Genomic DNA, 21,016 nt, shown 5'->3' on the forward strand with positions numbered 1-21,016 from the left:
AGATTGAGAGGAATCAGATGTGCGTGGCTGTATGGTGGAAATGAAACGGAGTTAGCTGTGGAGGCAGAGTCGGAGCTTGTTTGGATAGCGTGAGCATTGTGCGGCAAAGTGCATGAATCAGGGTGGCCTGGATGTTAATGTTGCCTTACCTGGTGATTTTCTTAAGAACATAAGAATGGCCATACACTGTCAGAAACAAAGGTCTATCTAGACCAGTATCCTGTTTTCTGACAGTGGCAGGTGTCAGATGATTTAGAGAGAACAAACAGAGCAAGGCAATTATTGAGTGATCCATCCCCTGTCCTCTGGACGCAGCTTCGGGCAGTCAGAGTCTTAAGGACAGCATGGGGTTGCGTCCCTGATCATCTTGGCTAATAGCCGTTGATGGATCTATCCTCAATGAACTCACCTAGTTATTTTTTGAACCCAGTTATACTTTTGACCTTCACAACATCCCGTCAACTAGTTCCACAGGTTGACTGTGCATTGTGTGAAGAAATACTTCTTTATGTTTGTTTTAAACCTGCTGCCTATTAATTTTATTGGGTGACCCCTGGTTCTTGTGTTATGTGAAGGGGTAAATAACTCTTCCCTATACCATTCATGATTTTAAAGATCTCTATCATATCTCCCTTCAGTCATCTCTTTTCCAAGCTGAACAGTCCCAGTCTTTTTAATCTCTCCTCATATGGAAGCTATTCCATAGCCTTAATCATTTTTGTTGCCCTTCTCTGTACCTTTTCCAATTTTAATGTATCTTTTTTGAGATGGGATGACCAAAACTACATGCAGTATTCAAGGTGTGGGCATACCATGGATTTATATAGTGACATTATGACATTTTCTGTCTTATCTATTCCCTTCCTAATGGTTACTAATATTGTTAGCTTTTTTGACTGCTGCTGCTGAACATTGATCAGATGTTTTCAGAGAACTATCCACTGTTTCTTGAGTGGTAACAGCTAATTTAGCCACCACTGTTTTGTATAATTGGGATACTTTCCAATGTGCATTACTTTGCATTTATTAACATCTAATTTCATCTGCCATTTTGTTGCCCAGTCATCCAGTTTTGTGAGAGCCCTTTGTAACTTTTTGCAGTCAGCTTTGGATCTGAATGATTTTTTTTTAGATCATCTGCAAACTTTGCCATTTTACCCTTTACCTCTTTTTCCAGATCATTTATGAATATGTCAAATAGCACTGGTCCCAGTACAGGTCCCTGGCGGATCCTGCTATTTACCTCTCTCCACTGTGAAAACAGACCATTTATTCCTACCCTTTGTTTCTTATTTAACTGGTTATTGATCCATGAGAGGACCTTCCCTCTTATCCTATGACTGCCTACTTTGCTTAAGAGTCAGTGAGGGACCTTGTCAAAGACTTTCTGAAAGTTCAAGTACCCACTGGATCACTTGGACCACATAATTGTTGGCCCCCCTCACAGAATTCTAATAGATTGGTGAGGCAGGATTTCTCTTTACAAAAGCCATGTTGACTCTCCCTCAGTTCTTCATTCGATTAGTAGTAGTACTCCATTAGGGCCTACTTTCCTGAAGGAGGCTGGGTCCCCATTGTCCTCGGTACTATAATTACACCCATGATTAAGGTACTTTTTCTCTAAGTTTTATGTGGGTTTAAAAATAATTTATGCAGCCATACCATAATCTAGGCATATCTGAAACAGCTTTACAAACACCGTGCGGATAAAGACCACTGCTCGTTGAAGTAGTAGAGCATATTATCTCTGCAAAGAGCTGCATCATGTTACCAATCGAAGTTCAATATTGTATACGGTAGCATAATAAAGCCCAGGTAAATCCAACTCTGCATGCTCCACTTCATTATTAAAAAGGTACTTGAAGTAATTAGTAAACAAAACAAAGCAGACAAGAGAAATTGACCTCAGTGAGGAGGCAAGTAAAGTAGAAGACCAAAACAAAGAGGTTCTGCTAATCCTTTCACAAATGTGCAACCCACTATTATTTCATTAGTTTTTTATACAAGGAAGAATTTTAAATACGGTGCATAGGGTGCTCTCTCTGCTTGAGGCAGGGGACTTCTGGAAAGTTTTCAATCTACTTTTTCTTTTATGCTTGTACTTGCAAATTGAGGATTGGTAGAATCAGGCCTTGAAGCACAGTTCTTGCAGCTAAAGTCCATGGCACCTGAGGAATACAGTGCCCAAGTCTATTTTAAATAGATGCTTGCATTTTACCGGGGGTGGAGGGGTAAAAAGTATCTCCTCCACACATGAGGATCACATACACAAATTACCTATTGGAGTAGTACTGGACATTGTTCTTGAAATTAAAGTTGCTTCCATATATGGCCAGAGGTTCCCCTTTTACCTCCATTTTAACAGTGTAAAAATAAACTATTTTTAAGATCATGGCTAAATGCTAGAAAGGAATTCTACACAGACATGAAATGTCTAGTTAAAAATAAATCAAACAATATCTATTCAGAGGCACTTTTTACAATCTTTAAGTCCCTAGAAATGCAATATGTATCTATTTTGTACAATAGCAAGGAGAATACTTTGATCAGTTTATAAATAAACATCAACTATACCTTAAATCAGACAAAATAAATGCCAATTTTCACTGTTAGTATTGAAGTATGTAATACCAAATCAACGTTAAAGAGAAATATTTTGTATTTGGGATTTAAGCAATGTATCTGTAGAAATTCTTAGCGTGTTATTTAAAAATTACACACTTTCCACTCTATAAATGTGTAAGAACAAGTACCAAATCCTGGGATCTTTAAATAAAATCAGTTAAAAGTTATCAAGAGTTGAGACCACCAAGATTACATAAGTAAGGGTTTTTTCTTTCTGAATTCCAAGGATATGAGAAACAAGACATTTGTCCTTACAACTAATAGGTCATTTTTAAGGTGGGCAGACTTGTGTTATAAGTATATGAGTCAGACAAACAATTTATTCATACATCAGCTTGTTCAACAGGTCTAATGCTTGAATCACTATTTGTCAAAAAGCTCAGTTTCTACGAAGTTTCAATTATGGATAGGTCTCATTTAAATTTTTCATCAGCTGCATTTACGGTTTCCAAATTATTCAGCCCTACAAGCATTTTAAGTTCCACAGCAAAACTGGAACAGAGACCTAAGAACCCCCCTATTCCTATGCTGGTTAGAACATCTGAGTTTTTGGGCTGCCCCATTTCACTGAAGTATAGCATTACTGAGTCAACTTCTGGAAAAAGCTCTTTATTAAGCCAGTCATTCTCAAGTATAGCAAGAAAGCATGGTTCAACTTGATACAGTAAGGAAGCTATGCAGAACCATTCTAGTACATAGCACTGTGGGCTCTCCCGTGCTTGGGAGTAAGCCTAAGCACCAACACTTAACATTTAGGTGTTTCCCTGGGTTTTGGGAATGGGACAAGAAGGGAGCACACCGGTGCAGCAATGGCACAATAGTTGCTGGGGGGGGAGGGGGCACTCCCACATTGTCTCCAGTGGGAATTACCCACTCCAACACCGAAGTTCATCTGGGTAAAGTACAGAAGTGAATGACTAGTGAAAAAGAAAAGCATTTCAATACAGGATGCTGATTAATACCCCCACCATCACTACCTATTCTTATAGGGTACTATTCATCAACAGAGCTCAAAAAGGTGGCCAATCATTTACAGATGGTGGAACTGAGGCAGAAAGTGACTTGCCCAAGGTTACCCACCAGGCCAAACACAGAGCTGGGAAAAGAAACCAGGTATCTTGAATCCCAGTTCAGTGCTCTGTCTTCTAGAGCACACTGCCAGAGTCAATGGTACGGCAGAGATTAACATGGATTACAGTGTGAGCATAACAAGAGAAGAACTGATAAATTGAAATGAAGCAACAATTGCTTTTATTAAAGTCTATTAATCATTCAGGTACGCTGCAACCAGATGTGATACGCTGTTGTGTATGTCATACCCAATTACAGTGACTGAATTTATTCCTTTTCTTAAAGCAAGGATATGTTAAAACTTTGCATTTTTAAATGTGCTATTTTATATAAATTCTGGATAATAGCATCATGCAACTTTAAAGGGAAAAAGTCAAAACTTCTGAAGAATAATAATTTTAGGCAAATAAGTATATATACACCCTCTCCACAAAATTCAAAGCTTGTGGAGAATTATAAAACACAGCCATCTTGTTTTTCCTTCAGTTTTTTCTATATAAATCTGTTCCTGATGACATGCAACATAAAGAAACCAAAGGTTTACTGAAGTCAACAGGTGTGAATATTCATGTGCTAATTGGAATGTAGGATTGCCTCATGACAATTTTAGGACAACTGCTCCTGTTGGCCCAGTAATAGGTCTGAAATCCCTAGACCCTTCTGAATGCTTGCAATAAATACCTTATCTGCAGATAGGAAAGCAGGCAAACTGATATTAATCCACTCTGAAGTGTTGTGTGGGGAGGGTGCTGAAGCCATCATCCTTGAAAAGCTGGTCACATGTCAGAAGTCTAAGACCACCTCCGTGACTTCTACTACTGTCTTACAGAAGATGGAAATGAGCAATTATAGAACTGTTGTGGGCACTGCTTATTTCTCACCAAATTCAGAAATTCTGAGTTGTGAATTCCCCATGATGCTCACAAATGGAACCAGTTACAATATCGATATTAGTCTCTAGCCATTTTTCTAGTCAAAATAGAGGAACCTAGAAAAAAAAAGTATGCTTCCTAGCTTTAAGACCTTAACATTCTTTGGACATAAGACAGAGTGCCAATAGTAACCACATTGCAATCCTGTCTGCTAAACACATCAATGCAGACAGATGCAGCATAGCATAATACAACCTACAGGCACTTTCTCTTAAAACTTGAGCACAGAATAGGAGTCTGAGGCAGCCTGTGCAGTAGATGGGTCTGTAGTGCCTCCTGCTCACTGGCTCAGTCGTAGAGCATGGAACAGAGAGCACCCACAATCACAGCTGCATGCTTGGGTTTATTTTCAAAGGCCAGGCACCAGAAGGTCTTAGGAAATAGCTGTGAGCTGGAAAAACCCAACTGCACTGCCAACAATGGTTCCAAGTAGTGTAGTTCGGATTCCCCAAGCAAACCTTGAAGGACCTTATCTAGGAAGTTGGGGCAACCAGAACGTGTCTTCCTCCCCGTAACCTCCCAAATCCCATGGGCAAGCCCTGCACCATCTGAGAGGGCTGGAAGCTACAGATCCCCCTGTGTATTTATAGAAGATCTGATTGAACCCGCCCTCCTGCCCTTCCTCTCCAGGACCCTCCTCCTCCCACCATCGCCCCCTGTATGACACTCCATATGTTATCCTCCAGTTCTCCATTACCCGTCACAAAGCAACTCCCATATGAAGAACTCTGTATAGCATTATCGCCTTCTCCCCCCAACCAGCCTCCATTCTCCCCACCCTTTCCACAAACCATCCTACACCCCTTCTCCCAACCATGTCTTCCCCCCCCCCCATCAAACCAGCTCCCTTCTCCCCCCAACCAGGGGTGCTGGAACAATTTGTATGGTGGGGGTTCTTAGAACCATTGAACCAAATTGTAAAACCTGTATATAATGGAAACCACTTCAATCCAGGGGGTGCTGCAGCACCCCCAGCCCCCCTTCTCCCCAGGCCCTCCCCATCCTCCCCCCCAGCCCTCCTTCTCCCCACGCCCTCCCCATCCTCCCCCCCAGCCCCCCTTCTCCCCACGCCCTCGCAAACCGCCCCCGGCCTCCCCATCCGGCCCCCCTTCTCCCCACACCCTTCCCATCCTCCCACCCTTCTCCCCACGCCCTCGCAAACCGCCCCCGGCCTCCCCATCCGGCCCCCCTTCTCCCCACGCCCTCCCCATCCTCCCCCCCAGCCCCCCTTCTCCCCACGCCCTCCCCATCCTCCCCTCCAGCCCCCCTTCTCCCCACGCCCTCGCAAACCGCCCCCGGCCTCCCCATCCGGCCCCCCTTCTCCCCACACCAGCCCCTTCCCGCTCACCCACCGAGGGAGAGGAACGAGGGGGGCAAAGGCCCGTTCCCCATCGCGCTCCTCCGGCGGCTCGGTTGGTCGATCACTCCCAGCCCGGCGGCGGCCCCTCCTACCAGGCCCCGCCGAGGAACCGCTCACTTCCGCGTTTGCGGGGAAGGGACAGGGCAACGCCGGGCAAATCCTGAGGAGCTCCGAGCCGCTAGTGCGCCTGCGTGCGAGAGCTGAGCATGCGCGCTGCTAGCTGGCGGCGCCTGGGCGCGCGCCACGGGTAGAAATCCAGGGGGATGCGCAAACGAGCCTGTCCGTTTGGGTCGGGCTGCGTCATCTCGTCTGCAGAACTGTCTGCTTTCCCCATGAAATGCTCTTGTTCCAGCTCCTGCTCTCATCCCGGTAGCAGGTTCTCTGCGGCAGCGGTGGGTTCAAGGCGGTAGCCCTGGGGGGTCGCGAGCTGTCAGCCGCCACCCCAAACTCCGCTTTGCCTCCCGCATTTACAGTGGTGTTAACTGTATTAAAAAGTGTGTTTAATGTCTAACGGGGGGGGGGGGGATCGCACGCAGAGGCTTGCTGTGTGAAAGGGGTCACCAGTACAAAAGTCTGAGAACCCTGGCGGTATCAGATGTTAGTAGCCAGGTGCCTGGGAAGCCTGGGCTCAGTTGCAGGGACATGCTTAGGGCATATGGGCCAACAAAGAAAAATTCCATGTTAGCCACGCAGCCTCTGTGCTGCTGTACAGGCAGGGGGAGTAGATTGTGATGCGACTAGGTAGCTACAAAGCAAAGCCAATGTCACTAAACTGTTGTTATTGCATTGCAAATTTCTGATCCTTGCTGTTATCATCAGTTTCCTACACACCTAGGGTGACCAGACAGCAAGTGTGAAAAATCGGGATGGGGAGGGGGGGAATAGGCGGCAATATAAGACAAAGCCCCACATATTGGGACTGTTCCTATAAAATCGAGACATCTGGTCACCCTATCCCTAAAATTATGTGAAAAACAGCCCACCCATCCCGCTAGACAGGGAAGGCAATATCTGGGGTAGCCAGAGGCACTGGACTGGGAGTAGTGGGTGGCAGGGGGCAGCAGGTTCTGTGTTTTCATGGTGCTCAATTTGTGCCAGGGCAGAGCCCCAGCACCTCTAGGCTTGGCAGTTCATAGTCTGGGCTTGCTGCACCTCTGGGCTTGCTGCATCAGTTATGAATGTAAAAAAATTGCTTGAGCCCCAACACCTCTTTCATTGCAAATTAAGCAGTGGGTTTGCTCTGTGTCCAGCTGCACTTAGTGTGCCAGGTGGCAGCTCAGCACCAAGAAGCAGGTCCGTGCTGCTCCCTCTGCATTTGGACAGGCAGCATGAAAAAGGAGGTAGAACTGATACCTTTCCTTCCCTCAGGCACATTCCCAGCCACTCTGATCTCACCTGTAGACTAGCATCACCCCATTGAGACCACAGTATGTGGGTATGTGTGGAGTGGAGTGTCTCGTCCTCATTTCCATCCTTTTAAGTCTCTGCTACATAGGAGAGGTTCCGGTTGCAGGAAAGGGTGGCCAAAATCAGGAGCCTTAAAAGATCAGCAGTGTTGTCAACTCTCAGGATTTTAACACGAATCTCATGATAATTAGGGTTTTTTCCTTAAAGTCCCAGATCCTGGAGTCAAGTTAATACATGAGAATCTGAGCTTTAATTTAAAAAAAAGGTAAACCCCTCGTACTTGTGATGGCAGATAACCCTTGACAATATTACCCCTACTCCCAAAGACTCAGAAACAAGAAAGAAAGAAACAATTATTATTTTAGCTCATGATTTTTAAGCCTAGCTCATGATTTGGCAGGGTGGTGGTGGTTTGCTGACTCATAATTTTGAACATTTAGGGTAGGAACCACTAGATCTGGCCTGCTACAGAAAGACAACCCTGACTGGCAGGGTATAAGCCAGTGGGTGGTTTCTGGTGCCCCAGCGAGGCCATGAGCGAGCTGGCAGAAGGGTCCCAGTGAATGTATTGTCCTGTGCTTACGGCCCACATTGGCTCCCGAGCTACTGGCCCTGGTCCCGTGGGGGCAAATGTACAAGGTCCCTGCAAGGATTTGGGGTGGGGCGGCAGGGGCTGGATGGAAATAGCTGTGTCCGCCTTTCCCCTCCAAGCCGGCAGGGGGAGCGACCAGGAAGTGGGCGTTCTAGCTACTCCCGGATAAACTCGATGATGAGGCTGGAGAAGTAGATCATCCCGCGGCGCTTGCGCGGGAAGTTTGACGGCGATGGCGGCGGCGGGAAGCCCGGCGGGGTGAGTGGGGGGTGCTATCCCCGTTATTGCCCCTTCTCCCCGGGGCAGGGCCCGAGCGGGCCCCTTCGCCTCGCCTCAGCGCGCGCTGACCTGGTGCCGGTGTTTGTGCAGGGCGCCCCCGGGGGCGGAGGGAGCTGCTGGACCGGACGGGAGCGCGGGCGCTGCGGGGCCGAGGCCGAAAGGTAGGGGCTGGGGGCGGGCCGGGCCGGGCCGGGGCGCTGGGGTGGGGCCGGGTGGGCCCGTAGGTAGGTAGGTAAGTAGAAATCTGCTGATTTCTCCTTCCCCAGAGACTCCTGCGTCGGATCCACGCCGCTGCCCGCCCCCCTCACGAGCTCTGCCCGCCGCCGTTGTACCCAGGGAAATTTGGCCGCCCCGAGTTCATCCACCCCTCCCCCCATCGTGTACAGCCCCTCCCTGCCTCCTCCCGCTGTTAAATAAGGGGTCAGTCATCCCCATGAGCCGGAAACATCACTAGTAACATATTCATTTGTTATAATGCATGTCGTTGTGTGTTGCATTTGCAAAATGCTTCGTCGCCACAGTGCTGAGACTAGCGTAATTTAGATGGAGATAAATAGTTTTCTTGCTGGTCAATTTTCATTTCTTTCCTTCCTGTCAGGGGGAAGAGTTGTGAAGGCTCGCTACCTTCAATATGATAGAAAAGCTCTGGGGAAGGTGAAGTATGGTTTCAAATGACCTGCTTTAAAAAGAAATGCTGGCCTCTAACATAATAAAATGAAAGCTGATTGAAGAACGCAGTTTTAAAAATTGAAAATATATATCCGCTTCAACTGAAAAACAAATATTTTAAAGAGACTAGAACATGGCTTAGAAATATGCCTGGCAGCCTCTGATGCTGTAGGAGCTGCCTAGTACTATTGGTTAGACAATATGGGTTTCTCTAATCCCAGTCAGTAAGAGTTTTTCTCTCTTCTCTCCCCACCCGTTCTTATGAGCTCTTACCAAGTCCCAGAGAGAGAAATCAGGATAAAGAATTAAAGCCAAGCCCATGCCTCTTATGTGATGTTGCAAAGCATTGTGATGCTCCAAGGCAGTGTTTTTTTGTTTGTTTTTTTAAATTATCTGTCTATCAGTGAAATCCTGTAATGAAGTAGGAGTCAAGACAAGGCATTACACCTCTTAATCATTATTAATCTTGAATATTTTCTGTTTTCTGGTTGGCAGAGTACCTCAACAAATTCATCTGTAGTTTCTGGTGTGAAAAGATCTGAAAAGGGGGAAACCCCAACTGGAAGAGCAGGTATTTTTCAGAAATGCAAAGCCACCACAGGTAAGTGGGTTTTTTGTGTGTGTTTAGCAAAACAGTCAGAACAATTCTTTATGGACGTGTCTCAACCTGTGCTGCCATAGTATCACTGAGGGAGCAGGGACTATTGTGAAATTCTCTAAAGCAGTGGTCACCAGCCAGTAGATCGCGATCAACTGGTCAATCCTAGAGGGTCTTCTAGTCGATCGTGATCTGCAGCGAGGTTGCTGCTAAGGCAGGCTTCCTGACTGCCCAGCAGCATGCCACTCCCAGAAGTGGCCAGTGTGGCCTGGCAGGGGTCTCCCTCTGTGGCTGCCCCTGCCTGCAAGCCCCGCCCCTGCAGCTTCCATTGGCCACAGCTCCTCACTCCTGGCCAGTGGGAGCTGCAGGGGCGGGGCTTGCAGAGAGGGGCAGTGTGGAGTCATGTGCCCTCCCAGGGGGTGTGTTGGGCCCTTCCAGGGGTGGTGTGGGGCTGGAATAGACAGAGAGCCTGATGTAGCGGTAGTCAGACCAGGAGCTGCTGGAGGTAAGTGCTGCCTGGTAGAAGCCCCCTCCTGAGCCCCTGCCCTAGCCCTGACCCCTCTCCTGGAGCCAAACCCCCTCCCAGAGTTTGCACCCCTGCACCAGGCTCAGCCCTGACCCCCCACACACACACTGTGAACCCCTTGGTCCCAGCCAAGAGCCTGCACCGTCTCATGAACCCAAACCACCTATCCTGTCTGGTGAAAGTGAATGAGGGTTGGGGAGAGGGAGCTAGGGTAGGGTTGGAATGGGTGGGGCTTTGGGGAAGGGGTGGGGCCTCAGAAGAGGTGGGATAGATCTTGGTCACCCTTAAATTTAAAAAGTGATCTTGGACATAAAATGGTTGGAGACCACTGATCTAAAGATCGTAGACTAGGTAGTCTAGAGGCCTACAAAAGCTTCCCCCCCCCCCGCCCATCTGACATTATAGCAGCATTGTGACTCCTGTCATTGATACTTATTACATTAAAATATATAGTACTATGTGTAGATTAGCTCTACATTCTCTGTCTGGAAATGAAACACCACATTAATTCTCTAGAATAAGCAGATATCTGTCATTCTGTAAATGGATTGGGCTGCTACTTTAATACCCAAAAATACTTCTCTAATTTTTAATAGATCTAGAGGAATGAACAATAAAACCCCCACAATATATAAATCACTAGTAATGTTGCAAATCTACATGTTTATACAATGATCCTGTATGTGACTCTCAGTGTCTGAGCACTTGTCCAGGTGATCATCCAGTTTAGTCTGGTAATGTGGGAAAGGAATATTTTAAAATGATTTTAATTTAGCATTACTTCTGTACTTTAATCACCTATGCTTTACCTTTTCCTTCATTTGGGTTCTGCTCATGGTGGCAAGCTATGAAATGGCTAAGATAGCAGCATTCTGAACAAGTTAAACCCCAACTAAAAGGAACTTTGCAGCAAGTTACACCTGCTATGTTTGTTGACTTTTGGAAGACAATAAAGGTGGAAATATCCAGATGAGACTTTTCTGGGTTTTTTTAATGAGCTATTGGGCAAACACTTGTGAACTTGCAGAGCTAGGTGTTCTGGGCTGCTCACTTATGTTCTACCACACTAAAATAACACGTTTCTACAGGCACTGCTCCTAGCACGCTAAATCGTACTATCTTGGGAAAAGATGACTTGCAGTCCACTTTATTAGAGGGCCATAAAATTGCTCGACCTGACCTCGATCTCTCAGCTATTAATGGTAAGTTTTCTCCTTTAACTCTCTCCTTTTAACATCATTGTTTAAATCAAAAATTAGAATGTATGTTAATGGTATTTAACAATTTTCTGAAGATCTCAAGCATACTACAAAAGAGGGTAAACTATTACTCTCATTCTAGAATTGAAGAAACTGACGTAGTGAGGTGAGGCCTAAATTTTTAAATGACCTCTATTTTTCAAATCCCCAATTTTTGGGGTGCCCTACTTCTAGATTCCTAGGACTTGATTTTCAGAGCATCCACCACTCTGATTAGTAGTAACAAGCTGAATTTGTTGTAAGCGCTCACCCCTTCTGGAAATTATGCCCCATGTATTCAAAGGTAGGCACCTAAAATTAGAGGCCAGTTTTGAAAAGTTGGCATGGCCATGTTCATACGAGTCAGTATCAGAGCCAAAAATAGAATGTTTCTGCTTGGGCTCTTTCTTCCCTTCATAAAATCAGTGTGGATTGATTTAAACCAAGGCAATTTAATATCAGCAATTTAAATTGCCAAGTGGAAAGACCTGATTTAAATAATGGATTTTAATCAATTCTTCCATTTTGTACTTTATTTTCTAAAGAAAGGTACATTCTCCTTGATATAACCATTAAAATATGTTGTTTTACAACTAAATGGGGCCTTTACACTAGATTTGATATGTATTGTTGCTGCTTAGGAAGGTACACTAAACTATATATGTTTGTTTAAGTAAATGTGTAGCTGAGTACTTTCAGATTCTTATTAATTGTACATTTTTAGTATGTTAGAAAATGGTGATTAACTTTTTGCTCTTGATTTGTCGAGCTGCATTAGGATGGTAACTGGAATTTAATTAAACACACAAGACAGTATGTCAAATTTCTTTCTGTTAAACAAAACAACCCCTTAATATAATATAATGATCCATTGTGCTATATTTATAAAGCTTGACCTTGGAATCAGGAGGAAAAACTTCTTTCTTTACATGGAAAAATAGCCTTTAACTTAGTTTTTGCTAGAGGCTCATGGATTCAGCATTTTTTTTTTTTATTTAAATGTTTTAAGAGATTATAATTTTAGATCTTAACATATTTTGTATTAAATTCAGATGTCATTTTAAAAAAGAACTTAATTTAAATAACAAAATAAAAAAATCTGATTAAAAACATTTAAATCAATTTTATCCGCCCTGCATAAAATCATGTTAAAACTGGCTTTTAATAAGCTGCTGATTGTCTCATTCAAAGCATTTTGGCAGAGAAGTGCTGTGCATAGAGATTTTTATTTTTTTTATATATTTTTTTCTTTTGTGGTTTAGACAAAAGTCTCTTAAAAAAGATTTCTGGTTCAAAGTCTCTCTTCAGAGCAGAATCAAGAACACGAAAAAAAGAGCAGAACTCAGTAAGTGACACTTTAAATTAGCTGGAAATTGACACAGCTATATTTACTGGGAATGTACTGAGTAAGGATTTTTGTTCATTATTAACTTTGTCAGCCAGAGTTAAGACTTCTACCCAGAAACCATGTGGTAACAAGTGTTTCTGTAGTGTGTGGTGTTGGTGAGAGTGTCGTCATCTTGAAAGCACTAAGGACTATTATGGGCTGAAGAGCTGCTGTAGGGCTTGTGGGCTAATGCTGCATGCAGTAGTTCCCAAAGGACTAGAATAAAGAATCTGCCAATAAAACTAAAAGCATTGGGAACAAGCAGCTTTGCTAAAAATAGCATGATAAATGCTCACAAAAGGAAATGTAGTAGATCAAATTTAGCCACGGCTGTAAAGCTTAATAGATTTGGACCTACTTATACTGGGCTAACCTCAGCTCTATATGTAAAATTTTACGTTCCTTTTTAAGGAAAAAAATCTGCATTTTGGTAGTGAAATGCACCCTATCCTAAGCATTCTAAAATTTCTATCAAAATATCCTTTGTTCTGCCAGCTGCCATGTTGTATAGTGAAGTATTACCTTGAGTATCCGATATCATTTTGAATGGAGGAAGAGAGAATGTATAATCCAGTATGGTGCTTTCTTCATGTCACTGCAGGGATGGAGGCCTCTCCTTAGTGTGTCACCAAGCATATCTGTCCTCTAAAGTGTGACCAAGTACAATTATTAAAGGCTCACATGGTCTCTGCTGGTGGGGATTTGATTTGTGTACCACCAGCACTCCATTGTGAGTCCAGCTTCCATTTCTTCTTAGACCCTACTCTGACTTTGGCTAGTCTTCAAGTTAGTTCTTCATCTTGTTGTGCTCTTACCCATGCTTTCTAATGATGTCCCAAATATGCATGAAGGATATTTGCACCCCGTGATTTGTATAGTACAGTACTTGAAAATTAAACTGAGGTCCCTTTTACATTGACAACGATTCATCCAACACAGCATAGAAACGTCATATCCTCTAGTGATATTGTGAATCCTTCAGAGAATACACTAAGTAGAGTGACAGGATAAAAGAACAATAACCCAAAGTTAACCAGCCTCCATGCTGGTAGGTGAGAAATGCTCCATTATTAAGAAATACACCCATTTGAAAAAACAATAGTCTGTGTGTAGTTGACACTTGGTGATAACAGGGCGGGCTTTGTTTACAAATGTACTTGTAATGATCAGAGATGCTGCTTTGAACAGACTCAAACTTTAGTTTAGAAATACTTGTTTGTATTTAATTTCTAAGTATATGTGCTACCATTAAATTTTTTTTTTTTAAATCAATTTCCTTAAGAAATCTTCTGATCCTGATGATGTGATTGGGATGTTGGAATCTCAGGCATTGTTATTAAACTATGTATCAATGAAGGTAAGATACAAATAGTCAAATGTTTGGTATTCCAGAGCTACAAAAAACATAGCCTATTGGAAAACTTTCTAAATATAATTGAAACAACCTTTCTGCCCCACACAAGTTAAATTTGTGCTTCAGATAGCCTTGGTTATGCAATTGTGACTTCAGACACTTCCTCATATATAAAAAGAAAAGGAGTACTTGTGGCACCTTAGAGACTAACCAATTTATTTGAGCATAAGCTTTCGTGAGCTACAGCTCACTTCATCGGATGCATACTGTGAAAAGTACAGAAGATCTTTTTATACACACAAACCATGGAAAAAATGGGTGTTTACCACTACAAAAGGTTTTCTCTCCCCCCCCACCTCATATATAGCATTTCATGCACTTCATTAAACAATGATCAGGGCTGAGAGAGCTTCTGAGATAGTTGGGAGGAGCCTCCAATTTCCAGATGAAGTGCACACTTTGACCATTCTTATATTTTTGCAATGGTATAAGTGTGCATGGTACACTATAGATAAAAGTTTTGAGCCCTTGCTCCCAAGAGATTACAATCTAAATTAGGATTATTTAAGGAGGGAGAGCAACATAGTGGGAGGGGAATACAGGGATGGGATGACAAGTGATTCAGCAATCTGCTTAGGTATTCACTGAGGTTAATGATACAGATTTACACAGTTGTTCGTTAGGTTTACAAGCCATCATACTATAATGGAAGAGGTATGTTTGGGGGGGAAATTTGGAGGCGAGAGTAGAGTCAAATGGGGAGGGGAGGAGGATTTGGTATTAGAAGCTGCATGGAAGGTGTGGAAATAAGGGACCAGATGATATAGGGAGTGGTTAAATGTTTGACTTGGGTGGAGTGAAGTGGACAAGGTGGGGAGTTAGACTGGTACAGGATCCTGAAGACCTGGTCAGATATGATACAGAAGATGAGGGGAAATCGCTGAAAACATTTGAAGAAGAGATGGTCATGGTCAGAGTAAGGCATATGACACATCTCCCTCTGAAAACTCAGATAAATTTTTTTCTCTACCCTTGTACACTTTCTAAGTTTTCCCTTTTATAGACTAGATGCCATTTTGACTTCAAGGAGCTCTAGTAAATGATCATGGAGGTGAGACTCTTCCTTTACAGAATATAATAGCATTTTAGTAACTATATAAGGTACAGAAAAATCACTGCATACAGTGAGTTAACTTCTGAATTCAAACAAGTTTGAATTTCTCTTCTCTCTCAAAATATTTTGGAAATAACTTAACCCCTAAAGTACTTAGCTGTGGTTTAATATTGGCTCCAAATACATTCTTGGATTTCACAGATAGAAAAAAATATTGCCCAGCTGGAGGAAAAAGGTGAAAGAAATTTATCAATCTTGTGTGAAGAAAAGGAAAAACAGCAGAAAAAGCTGTATGAGCTGAAACGCCAACTATTGCTCAAGAAGAGAGAGCAGAAGCTTGAAGAAGTGCTGGATAAACAGGTTAGTTTATCACACTTCATGTTTCTCCTGCAGTTTGCAATTGCTCTGAAGAAGCAACCTTTGGCCTTTTGGTACATTCTGTGCCTCAAACAAAAAAGCATCAAATTTGAACCCTGCTGTGACACTTCATGCTTCTCAGCCAACGTAAAGGAGGTAGAATATCTGCAGCACCTGCTTTGGTGGCCTCTCGTGTATGGACTGGAGGAAACACATGGAGGTCTGAAGGAAGAGCAAGAGCATATTCTGAGCTGTGGGGTGGTGATAGTGCACCAGTCACCAGAGCAGCTCATAATCTAAGGCATGTAAGGCTTAAAGCAATAGTAACATCCTTTAGTCTTTTGTGGTACACCACTTGCGAAAGCACAGCGTCTGGCCCCAAACATCCTGGACTACTACAGATATCCGGGCCAGAGCAGAGGCACTGATCACTTCCTGGGGTGTGACACAATGGCATCTCCTTGCTGTGTGTTTTCTGTTTTGTGGCATGGGATCAGCATAAGGAAAACTGCAATGGACCTTGATGCATTGAGATAGGTTGCAGCAGCTCCATCTTGGCATTGGTACCTGAGGGAACTTTTTAAAAAAATCACTTAATGGGAACATATTGTAGAACTATAATAACCAAACACCAAGAGCCTTACTAATAGTGATTTAAGTATCCCTTTAAAACTACCCCAACTGGTTAGAACAAAACATTCTCATCTTTTCCAGTTTATTTTGTACATTGGCAGTGCTTCCAAACAGAGGAAGTAAAGAAACAGATATTGGAGCAGGCCTCCTCAAAGATGGAGGGGGGGCACTTTTGAAAATAGGAGTATGTGATGATACAGCCACAGAATTTGTTGATTTTTTTAAAATCCTATTGATGGCCTTTTTAATACTGAACTAGACTCAAATCTCACTTTATTCTTTAAGACAAACCAGATAAAAAAATTCTGACTGTTCTTTCAGAGTGGCTTCTCTGCATTGAGGTGCTGGGTTATGTCCCTTTTTGTTTTCAGATTGAAGTCCTTGCTCCTCTTCTTACTGTCTGTGAACAGTTTAAGGAGGAGTATAAGACCTTTGCAACTGCCCTGGACACCACTAGACATGAGCTTCCCATGAAGAACATTCACATGGAAGGAAATAGACACAAATATTTGGGTATGAAAACTCCAAATTAACAGGATTTTGCACTTTTCAGTGTACTTGACTCTTGTGTACTTCTTTGAATTGAAATGTAACTCTAACTTGTTAAATCCATGGCATGACTCTTGTTCGCTGCCCTTGGAGGAGACACTGAAACATTAGTCCCAAGCTTTGCTTTGTATTGTCTGCATATTTGTTCATCTCTAGTTAATAAGCTGCATCCATCCAGTTTCTTTTTCTGTAAGAAGAGCAGAGCACTCTAAACTAAGAACACTTGTGTAGCATTTATAAGAGATTTCTTATGGGTTCATTATTATTGAAAGTATCTGCAAGGATTGACATTTGGATATTGTGTCAATAGCAACATATAGCTAGCCAAGGAAGTCTGAATAAATGAAGCTTCCGCTCCTGTTGTAGCAATACATGGTCTTGGCTTGTAAACTTTCTGTGGAACCTACTAATCTCACAAACTGAATTGAGCGAGTTACCTAGTCTCCTGCTGTGATTAGTCTTAATATAATGCAAGACAATTTTGCTCTCATAGTAATATGCTCCTGTTGTCTTTTCCTGAAGGCTGAGTGTTCACCAGTATGCTCAGATGTTCTTCAAGCTCTTGGGTGACCACTCAAGCTGCTGACATCTTTAAAATGTATATTATTAACAGGTGCCACTGTACATTCAATGATAATAGCTGTAACATTTGCTCTTTTGTAGAGGACGTACAAAAGCATTTAGCTGTCACACAAAGTCTTTTGGTGGAAGCTGCACCTGGTTACTTGGAAGAAAATTCAAAGGCATTCCCAGTACTGAAAGAACTTAAGGAAATTGCTCTCAAAATGGATGCAGAACTTGAAAGGTATTTACAAAATCATGCTGAAGACTCCCGAGTTCTATAATGGATCTTAAAATCTGTTTTTTTAAAAAAAAAACAAAAAAACTGCGGGTCCTACAACCTCTTCAGACAATCCATATATGAAATGGCTAGTGCCACTAAGCTTACCTCCTGTACCCTAGTTTAGAGCTGGCCACGACTGGCCAGATTTCACCCCTCCCCTACAGAGCAAGAAACACACACACCCATTTACTCCCCTTGTTCCCACCCCCAAAGGTCTACCTACACAGAAGGCAATGAGGAAAGGATCACACAAGGGGGTGGTTAATGTGACACATTCTGACTCCCATAAACAAATTTCAACCAAGGCTAGCAGTCCTAAAGTCCTGAAAGACAGGACAACAGCAAGTACCAGGGATTGGAGGTGTGGGCTGCAGCACTCTGTCTTCAAGAACATAATGCAAAGAAGACCATGACTCTGCTCTCCTATTCTTCTATATGGCTTTGCAAAGAGGCTCCAGTAATGGATTATACCTCCCCTCTGCATCAGTGTGTATCCATGGGAGTATCCTGAACCCAATTCCTTTCCCCTGCTATACCCCATGAGTCACCACTTCCGTAAAGGCTTGCTGCTGGAACATCCACCAGAGGTGAGAAAGGGACATAATGCAATAGGGTAAATATTCCCCCAAGAAGCAGACTAGAGTTGAAATAACTAGGGCTGTCAATTAATTGCAATTAACTCAAATATTAATTGCGATTAAAAGAATGGATCACGCTTATTTAACAACAGAATACCAATTGAAATTTATTAAATATTTTTGGATGTTCTACATTTTCAATATTGATTTCAATTACAACACAAAATACAAAGTGCACAGTGCTCACTTTATATTTTCATTACAAATAATGCACTGTAAAAATGAACAAAAGAGTATTTTTCAGTTCACCTCATACAAGTACTGAAGTGCAATCTCTTTATCATAAAAGTGTAACTTACAAATGCAGATTTTTTTTTTTGTTACAGAGCTGCATTCAAAAACAAAACAATGTAAAACTTCAGAGCCTACAAGTCCACTCAGTCCTCCTCCTTGTTCAGACAATCACTAAGACAAACAAGTTTGTTTACATTGATGGGAGATACTGCTGCCTGCTTCTTATTTACAATGTCACCTGAAAGTGAGAACAGGTGTTCTCATGGCATTTTAGTAGCCGGCATTGCAAGGTATTTACATGCCAGATTTGCTAAACATTAGTTTGCCCCTTCATGCTTTGGCCACCATTCCAGAGGACTTGCTGATGATGCTCATTAAAAAAAATGTAACAATTAAATTTGTGACTGTACTCCTTGTGGGGAGAGTTGTAAGTCTCTGGCTCTGTTTTACCCGTATTCTGCATATATTTCATGTTGTAGCAGTCTCGGATGATGACCTAGTACATCTTAGTTTTAAGAACACTTTCACAGCAGATTTGACAAAATGCAAAGAAGGTACCAATGTGAGATTTCTAAAAATAGCAGAAGAACTTGATCCAAGGTTTAAGAATATGAAGTGCCGTCCAAAATCTGAGAGGGACAAGGTATGGATCATGCTTTCTGAAGTCTTAAAAGATCAACACCCTGATGCAGAAACTACAGAACCCAAACCACCAAAAAAGAAAATCAACCTTCTGCTGGTGGCATCTGACTCAGATGATGAAAATGAACATGTGTAAGTCCGCACTGCTTTGGATCGTTATCAAGCAGAACCCATCATCAGCATGGAAGCATGTCCTCTGAAATGGTGGTTGAAGCGTGAAGGGACATATGAATCTTTAGCGCATCTGGCACGTAAATATCTTGCAACGCCAGCTACAACAGTGCCATGTGAATGCCTGTTCTCACTTTCAGGTGACATTATAAACAAGAAGCAGGCAGCATTATCTCCTGCAAATTGTAACTAACCTTGTTTATCTGAGTGAAGGGCTGAATAAGAAGTAGCACTGAATGGACTTGTAGGCTGTAAAATGTGACATTGCTTTGTTTTTGAATGCAGTTATTTTTTGTACATAATTCTACATTTATAAGTTCAAATTTCATAATAAAGAGATTGCCCTATAGTACTTGTATGAGGTGAACTGTAAAAAGTGTATTTTTCAATGCAAATATTTGTAATCAAAAATAAAGTGAGCACCGTATACTTTGTATTCTGTGTTGTAATTGAAATCAATATATTTGAAAATGTAGTAAACATCCAAAAATATTAAAAATAAATGGTATTCTATTGTTTAACAGCATGATTAGTTTTTTTTAATCGCTTGACAGCCCTAGAAATAACATGAAATGGAAAAACTCACAGGCCCGCTCATGACTGAACCCAGAGACCTCTCCCTCTACAACACTCCCAAGTTCTTGCTACATTGGAAAGCAAACCCACATCTTCTACCACTTTACTACTCATCTAATTAAGTTACAGTTAGCCACAATAATTGCTTCAGTCTGTCTGACTTGTTTACAGGAGCTTCAAGCAAGTACAGGACCTGTCCTTTGAAATCAGTAAGGAAGTTTCTTTGCATAACCAAAAAGTCTGTGAAGAGACTCATGGAATAGAGACCCTGAAACACTGGTACTTCGATTAGCTTTGAAATGTTCCTCAGTGACTTGAATGCCTGTGGATGCTCAACCAAGGCCAAGGAGCTTGCACAAAAAAGCAGACTAAAGTTAAGGACATCTGCCTGGTAACTTTATCATACATTTCCTCAGTTATATAATTGTAAAACATTCATCAGCTATGATGTGGAGCATTTTTATAACTGAACCAATGTGGCATGAGTCCATTGTAGACTCAAACCCCCAGCCCTACATCCTTTGTGGAAGCTCATTGTCATTGCTAGGTCATTTTAAATGCTGAAATGTGGAGCAAGAGCTCTAAGAAATGTTACTGTTGACAAATTTAGTACACCCATCCAATTTGTTTGTGTTCCTTGTGTGTCGTTTCAATGCAGCAGGGCAAGAGATCTCTTCCCAAGGGAAATGTGGCTCAAAGGTCATTGTGTCAATATGTAGATGCAGGACCAAATGTGTGTAGGACTGTGCATTATTGACATTAGCCTGCAAGAGGGATGCCTGAGCTCATGCCATGTGCACTGGTCATTCTGTGAGGAAGTGCAGCAGGAAGTCTGATCACCCCTTTCCTTTGCAATTTAGCAAGAGGAAAAGTCCAGAGAGATGGCTGTCGCTCTAAGTGGTTGTTAAATCAAAGGATGTTGAATGGGGGAACTGATCACTGACTTCTCTGTAATATTGTGTTTGGTAAAGCTTAAAAATCTCATGCTTAAAGTCTTGTTCTGTATCTTAGTATTTTTCTTTTGTATTAGGTTAAGTTTTGTTTGGAAGGAGATTTAACTTTCTGAAACTTACTCTCGTCACTAATGGCCTTATTATACGGTTCACTCATGCCAGGTCTTGGAGAAGGTTGTGTACAATTTCCCGGAGCCCTTTTAATATACATGAATGAAAAATAAACTTTATTTCCTGAACTGTCCTGTTTCTCCACATTATTACTTT

General features: G+C 42.4%; 2 protein-coding genes across 5 annotated transcripts in view; one reads left to right on the plus strand and one right to left on the minus strand.

Moving 5' to 3' along the window:
- Positions 1-6,107, minus strand: part of MYO9B (myosin IXB) — a 76,155-nt gene extending 70,048 nt beyond the window's left edge. For 3 of the 4 annotated variants that reach the window (XM_077805440.1, XM_077805438.1, XM_077805441.1), the window contains exon 1: positions 5,981-6,107. The gene's annotated coding sequence lies outside the window, so the exon portion shown is untranslated. Of the gene's footprint in view, positions 1-4,377; positions 4,515-5,980 lie in introns of all 4 variants that reach the window. The other variant, XM_077805439.1, reaches the window with a different exon arrangement.
- Positions 6,108-8,126: 2,019 nt separating this feature from the next.
- HAUS8 (HAUS augmin like complex subunit 8) lies at positions 8,127-20,988 on the plus strand. The gene is made up of 11 exons (XM_077842191.1): positions 8,127-8,245; positions 8,357-8,427; positions 8,865-8,920; positions 9,431-9,536; positions 11,148-11,261; positions 12,560-12,642; positions 13,967-14,041; positions 15,354-15,512; positions 16,514-16,655; positions 17,355-17,496; positions 19,968-20,988. The coding sequence occupies exons 1-11, from the start codon at positions 8,220-8,222 to the stop codon at positions 20,086-20,088; spliced, it is 1,095 nt and encodes a 364-aa protein (XP_077698317.1). The 5' UTR covers positions 8,127-8,219; the 3' UTR covers positions 20,089-20,988.
- The last annotated feature ends 28 nt before the right edge of the window (positions 20,989-21,016 follow it).

This window comes from Eretmochelys imbricata, chromosome 25 (genome assembly GCF_965152235.1).
Source record: "Eretmochelys imbricata isolate rEreImb1 chromosome 25, rEreImb1.hap1, whole genome shotgun sequence".
Classification (NCBI taxonomy): Eukaryota; Metazoa; Chordata; order Testudines; family Cheloniidae; genus Eretmochelys; species Eretmochelys imbricata.